Genomic DNA, 7,122 nt, shown 5'->3' on the forward strand with positions numbered 1-7,122 from the left:
TCCCACACCACAACTCCAGCCTCCACCAACTCCTCAGTCTGTCTGTCACTGCCACCCAGGTGAGTGAGGAGCGATTCAAACAGTGAGTCAGACAGCTTTAGCCCCAGGCTGCTTGAATCATCTGCCAGTCAGCTACCAGACTGTTCAGCACCTCCTCAACGTATCCCTGCAGCTGCACAGGGTGCTGTCACTGTGAAAAACTACCAACTGCTTCCAGTGGCAAACAATAGGATTTAAGTTCCCCGACTAACTATGATGGTGACACTTAAAGCTTGGACAGAAAATCTTTAAGTCATGAGTCAGCACATAGGCCTATGATACTTTATATCTCTTTGCTCTTTCCACCTCCACATGGTCTCCTGTAGGTTCGGTAATACATGTACAACATCTTACTGTATCAATTACATGCACAAGTAATGATAATATAAAACAGCACCACATACTATAAGTAATCTTTTATGGTTGTATTTATGTAAGTGTAATATTAATCCTACTTTATAAGCTTATCGCTTTATAAATGTTAATACATCCTTTATTAATGATTTATTAAGCCATTAATAGCTACAGTTTATCAGGTTGCTATGCTGTAAAAATATTACCTTATTAATAAGTTTAAGTTATTAATAGTTGTTGACAAAAGGTCAGGCTGTTAAGCTGTTAATGAACTCTTCATTATGTTGTGATTGTTGTTGTTTATAACGCTGGTCTGGGGTCCTGCTGTACTGAAAGGTTATGGTTCAACAGTCCATTGAGGGGTCTTCATGAGGAGCTAATGAGCTAATAACAAACTGCTTGCTAAAGACAAATTGTGTCAAATCTGTCATGTCTTTATGTGAACACAGCTGGACAATGAAAGCCATTAAAGACTATGTGGCCTGGGTAAGTAGCCTACAGTACAGCCTAGTATAAAGTACATAAACATAACATGTAGCGGGGGAACATTAGGCACTTGTGACTTCCTGTCTTTCAGCACACCTCAAAAAAACAAAACAAAACAACAACATCACAATATAGTGATTTCCTGTACATGACAGGCAAGTGTCAGGTGTTCAGAAAATGTTAAATAAACTACAAATCCCTAAAACCCTTCCGCGGCAATTAGTTACCTAGCCAACATGTGATTGGACAAATTCAGCAAAGCCTCTTGTTATTGGTCGACGATGGCCATGTTTCATTTCCATCTGTTTAGATGCGGGCTAGCTAACCGGTTAGCTACCTGAGCTACATTTGGCTTGTTTTTTATTCGGGGTAAAATTAACGAACAGCCCTGTCACCCCGTTAACACTAGCTTACCTGTACGCCGCAATGCCGGTTCACTCCCGAGAGAAGAAAGAAAGTAACCACGAAGAAATGGAGGTGGATTTTCCCGAGCAGGACGGCAGTAGCACAGACGAAGAAGACACCGTTAGCTCGACCGTGTCTGAAGATGGAGACAGCTCGGGTAGGAAAAATAGGCCTTAAATATCAACTCACAGCTACTTTTGAAAACATGCTTGAATGTCAGACATGGGCTAAACAAGATATGCGATTGCTATCACAAATTAGTTGACATTTTGGTATAGAATCGAGTGGAGACGCAGAAATGTTTACAGTGGTTGAGAAGAAAAGGAGTTTACGTGAAGTGTCAAATCTGTCATGTCTCCATGTGAACAGAGATGGACGATGAGGACTGTGAGAGGAGGAGGATGGAATGTCTGGATGAGATGACCACCCTGGAGAAACAGTTCACAGACTTGAAGGAGCAGTGAGTTCTTCTCCATATTGCTTTCAGCAATATATAGCCTTCACTGAATGCTGTCCATCCTGAAATAAATGCTCGTCATTCTCATCTGGCCGCTTAGGACACTCCCCCATAGGCACATTAATCACTGTGATATTTTTAAAAGCAGACAAGTTCACATTCCATAGTCAGTGACATGGCCCATGCATTGAAATCTCATCATTGTGGAAGCGATTAACCTCTCTGTCAAGCAGGGTCAGGTTACTGGTCCCAGTACGTTCCACAGTGATGGACAGGTGTGTTTTCTGTATGTTTGGGGAAAAAAGGTGATAATTCAGTTTGAGAATTGCACATCATCCTCCAGTCAAGTCTGATCTAGCAGCCATTCTGTGTGCAACATTAACTGGCCTCCTTTTGGAAGTGACATTGTGTTTTGAAAATGTCTTTGGCTTTTAATTTGGTAAACCTGGCTGGTGAATTTGAGAAACTTAAAAGTGTTACTGCCATACCACTGAATCATGTTCTGAAGAAATAAGGACATGAATTTTGCCCCTGCTTCTTGGTTTATTCTTCTAATGTCTACAGCTTTTCATTGCATTCCTTGTGTATGACCACTGTGGTGACTGTTACTAGACTTACAGCAATTTCAGTGATGATCAAGCTTCAGTCTCAGTCTAGGCTTATGAATTGATGTGTGTTGCTTCCTTGTTTTATGCTGTTTAGGTTGTATAAGGAGCGTCTGAGCCAGGTGGATAGCAAGCTACAGGAGGTAATGGCTGGCTGTGCCCAGGAATACCTGGAACCTTTAGCCAATCTGCAGGAGAACATGCAGATCAGGACCAAAGTGGCTGGTGAGTCCAACATTGCTATCATGTCTTCAACCTGTTGGCAGCCTTATTTCAGAAGGTTTCTCTCTTCCTGTTGCTGTTCTTTCTTTTAGCAACGACAGCACTGCCTGTTAGCTGCTTCTGTGTGCATTAGGTTTTAGACCTGGTACATTGCTCATTGTTTGCTTTGCTGTCAGATTGATTTACCACCAGTGTTTGCTGCAGGCATCTACAGGGAGTTGTGTTTGGAGTCTGTGAAGAACAAGTATGAGTGTGAGATCCAGGCTGCTTCCCAGCACTGGGAGGTGAGAGGTTTCCTTGCATTTTCCAGGCTAAAATACATTTTGTTCAACCAGATGATTGCCTCTGTAACATACCAAGTCCACTTTAATAATCAATTTCTCTCAACATACAGTGGCAAGAAAAAGTATGGGAACCTTTTGGAATTTCATGGATTTCTGCATTAATTTGTCATAAAATGTGATCTGATCTTCATCTCAGCCAAGAGTATGGATGAATACAATGTGCCTAATATAACGCAAAAAAAATTCAGATCTTTCATGCCTTTATTTTAACACACTCATTCAACATTCAAAATGGTAGTGGAAAAAGTAAGTGAACCCCTGGAATTAATAACTGGTCAACCGACCGACCCCCCTGCATTGTTTACCGTCTATTTATACTGCTTTTTCTGCATTGTTTGTTGATGTTAATACTGCTATTTTGTTATATTACACAGCCTTATGCTGGTTTACTGTTTGCACATTGAGAGCCGATGTACCAGAGTCTAATTCCTCGTGTGTCCGTCACACCTGGCAAATAAAGCTGATTCTGATTCTTTTTAGTAAGCAGCAGCTTCCTTCGTAGTGTCCTGCCATAGACACCCAGCTTGTTCAATGTTTTATGTACTGTAGACTCATGAACACAGATGTTATCCAGTTCCAATGATGCCTTCAAATCTTTGGCTGTCACTCGAGGTTGTTTCTTTACCTCATTGATGAGTCTTCGTTGTGCTCTTGGGGTCATTTTGACTTGGCGCCCACTTCTTGGTAGAGTAGCCACCGTCCCAAAGTGTCTCCATTTGTAGATCGTTTGCCTAACTGTAAACTGGTGAATTTCTAAAGTCTTTGAAATCACTTTATAACCCTTTCCAGCTTTAGGTAAATCAACAATTCTTGATCGTAGATAATCTGAAAGCTCTTTTTGGTGAGGCATGGCTCACATAAGCATATTCTTCTTGTGTGGAGCAAACTCAAAAGGAATAAAGACATGGAAGATCAGAATTTGTTTGTGTTGTTACACATTGTATTCATCAGTACTCTTGACTTAGATGAAGATCATGTCACATTTTATGACAAATTAATGCAGAAAACCATGAAACTCCAAAAGGTTCCCATACTTTTTCTTGCCACCGTATGTGCTACCTGAATGGAGTAAATTTAACTTGTGTTCCTCCTCAGGAGATGATTACTGGGGTCTGTTCTGTCTTTCAGAGTGAGAAGTTGCTGCTGTTTGACACTGTGCAAAGTGAACTGGAGGAGAAAATAAGAAGACTGGAGGAAGATAGACACAGTATTGACATTACCTCAGGTACCAACTAGAGCTGCAACCAACAGTTGTTTAATAAAATATTGTTTAGATCTATTTGTTTAGCTTTTCAGTAAAATTCCAGGAATATGTTATATGATAATTATGCAAAGTTTGCATTAATTTATTTATAATTTAGAGTGGAAAATGAAGCAAATGGGAGAGAAAGAAGGGACACAGAAGGACAGTATTTTCCTCCCCTCTCTCTAATCTGGCCTATTGGTTTTCCAGAGTTGTGGAATGATGAATTGCACTCACGGAAAAACAAGAAAAAAGACCCGTTCTGCCCTGTCAAGAAGAAGAAGCCTGTTGTTGTTTCTGATATCCTTTACCTGATGCCCTGTCCTTGTCTTATTCCTCCTCTCAGACTACTGTTTTATATTGCACTGTTAAGACAGATGAGTCTCCTCAGCAGAGCTTTCCTTAACCTTTCTATTACGGCCTTATATTGTTTACATGCTGCAAGATCTGGATATTCTTGAAGACTGGACTGCAATAAGAAAGGTATTATTTTGGAACTGGACAAACTAGTCAGCTTGTAAATGTGTCCATGAGGATGCCAAGTTGTGATTTGACCTTTCCAGTTTTCTTTTTCCTCCCCCCCACAGGCAATGGCATCACTGGGTCCACATAGGGTGAAGGTGGATGGTGAGAGTTTCTCCTCATTGTTGGTTACAGTCGGTGTCTGGCTGAGTGCAGTGATCCGCACATAGTTACACAGGAGTTGATTCAGTATTTTATGCAGACAAGTGTTCGAGTTCATTGAAAAGGAGACAGTTATTGCCATTGTCTGTCTTTTTAAAATGTTATACTGTAGTTGTTTTAGTTAGGATGGCAGGACCCTTCTGTTTCCTGTCTTCCTCACTCCTTTTGTTCTTTCTCTACCTTCAGTGCCTATAGTCAAGCCTGACAGACATCACCATGTGGCGCACTCTGAGGATGGTCGACTTTTCTATGACAACCAGTGGTACTGCAGAGGACAGGCCATTTGTATCAACAGGAAGGACGAGTACCCGACTAGGTGTGTTTGTGTGGCAGGAGCACTTAATGAAAAATACAGTGTATTGCTCTTTGTAGGAATGAGAGGGAGGGACGATTTTGGTTCTAGCTAAATATGGGCACTGACACACTTTGTGAGTCTGTGACTGGTCACAAGGTTTTTTTTAATTAAAATAATCGTGGATAGATTTAAACAAAGAGCCGATGTGAGTTAAGCTCAGTGATTGTTATTCTGCTCTATGTAAGTCCTGCCCTGTGTGTTGTCAGGACACAATGCACAGTGAACAGACTATGCATTGATGTCAATGTTTTGACAGCACACCACCACCCCTCTCATCACCTCTGAGTGGCAAAACAAATATATACAGTAAGTGAAATATAAAGTAGATGAGCAATAACACAAATCTAAATAGGCAGTAACACAAATCTAAGGCACTTTAAAGCAGCAAGTGAAGGAAGCACAATAAAAATACAACAAGAACACAATATAGTGCAGAGAGAATATATGCTACATGGGAGCCGCGGAGTGCAAATACTCAGCAGTGAGTGCAATTATGCATGTGCAAAATGACTATGTAAATGGTACAGATGGAATTACATGAGGTAGATCCTGAGTCAGCTGTTTAGGAGGAGTATGATGAAAGAGGGAAAGAAAGAGTTTTTCAGTCTAGAGGTCCTGCATTTCACACTTCTGAACATCCGGCCAGACAGTTGGGGTATGAACAGTCTATGCTGGGGGAGGCTGGGGTCCTTGAGGATGGAGGCAGCTTTCCTACACACCCTGCGGTGGTAAATACTCTGCAGAGAGGGCAGTGGAGTCCTGGTGATCTTCTCCACAGTCTTTACCACTCTCTGCAGGCGCTTGCGGTCCATAGCAGTAGTGCTGCCATACCAGACAGTGATGCAGCTGGTCAAGATGCTCTCAATTATGCATCTGTAGAAGTTGCTAAGGATGCTAGGCGACATGCCAAACCTCCTCGGCCTCCTCCGGAGGCTGTTGGGCCTTCTTGACCAGCTGTGTGGTGTTATGTGTCCAAGTGAGGTCCTCACTGATGTGGACACCCAGGTATTTGAAGCTGCTCACCCAGGGACCAGGTGTGTGCGTGCTTCCTCTCTGTGCTGTGGCTGGAGGTCTCAGAATGGATGTAGAAGGTGTTGAGGTCATCTGGCAGGCTGTCTGTGGAGCTGATGATGCTGGTGGTGGTCCTGTAGTCTGATGTGCTGCAGGCCTTGCCACATCCGTCCGCAGTCGGCAGTAGAACAGAAGCCATTCAGCTTCTCTCTGTACTGCCTCTTGGCCGCTGTGATGGCTTTCCTCAGTCTGTACATCACAGCTTTGTACTCCGTCTCATCTCCTGATCTGAATGTATGAGAGCGAGCACGCAGCATGTGGCGTTCCTGACTGTTTTTCCAGGGCTTCTGTCATCATCAAACACTTCTTGTTGGTTTATCCTTTAATTTGTCACCAGTCTCTGAGTGTATGTCTTTACATCAGGGGAGTTACATTAACACACGTAAGTCTGTCGTTGTGAAACGAGGTGGGCATGAGTCTAATCTCCACTCCTATAATCAGTACATGTAGAATGTGGACTCAGCCTTTTTTAGGACAGCAAAGAAGGAGAAGAGTTTTGCACAATTTGGGCAGCCTATAGCACCCATATCATTCATTTGTCACATGTACCTGTAAATTTTGGCTCAGCCAGGACGATCTCAGTCATCACCAAATGTGAGGTAGGAAACAAATGATTTCATTTGCAGTGGTAATATCAGAACAGATTTCACAAGGTGCTTCACAATAAAAGGCTACAAGGAATGTGATATTCAAGGATTCAAGATTTTTATTTGCCATTTATGCATAAACAGTCTAGGTACAGTGGTGTGAAAAAGTGTTTGCCCCCTTACTGATTTCTTATCTTTTTGCATGTTTGTCACACTGTAATGTTTCAGATCGTCAAACAAATTTATATATTAGTCAAAGATAACACAAGT

The 7,122-nt window shown here is 42.0% G+C and overlaps 1 protein-coding gene across 2 annotated transcripts in view; it reads left to right on the top strand.

Moving 5' to 3' along the window:
* The first annotated feature begins 624 nt into the window (after positions 1–624).
* The window catches only part of LOC109969786 (breast cancer metastasis-suppressor 1-like protein-A), a 16,531-nt gene continuing 10,033 nt past the window's right edge, over positions 625–7,122 (top strand). The window contains exons 1-9 of one of the 2 annotated variants that reach the window (XM_020616935.1): positions 625–1,441; positions 1,654–1,744; positions 2,444–2,571; positions 2,773–2,852; positions 4,041–4,137; positions 4,366–4,455; positions 4,574–4,638; positions 4,719–4,782; positions 5,026–5,155. In XM_020616935.1, the coding sequence (XP_020472591.1) occupies positions 1,306–1,441; positions 1,654–1,744; positions 2,444–2,571; positions 2,773–2,852; positions 4,041–4,137; positions 4,366–4,455; positions 4,574–4,638; positions 4,719–4,782; positions 5,026–5,155 (881 nt within the window). In that variant the 5' untranslated portion in view covers positions 625–1,305. The remainder of the gene's footprint in view (positions 1,442–1,653; positions 1,745–2,443; positions 2,572–2,772; positions 2,853–4,040; positions 4,138–4,365; positions 4,456–4,573; positions 4,639–4,718; positions 4,783–5,025; positions 5,156–7,122) is intronic. The other variant, XM_020616937.1, reaches the window with a different exon arrangement.

The sequence above is a fragment of the Monopterus albus genome, unplaced genomic scaffold, assembly GCF_001952655.1.
Source record: "Monopterus albus unplaced genomic scaffold, M_albus_1.0 scaffold182.1, whole genome shotgun sequence".
NCBI lineage: Eukaryota > Metazoa > Chordata > Actinopteri > Synbranchiformes > Synbranchidae > Monopterus > Monopterus albus.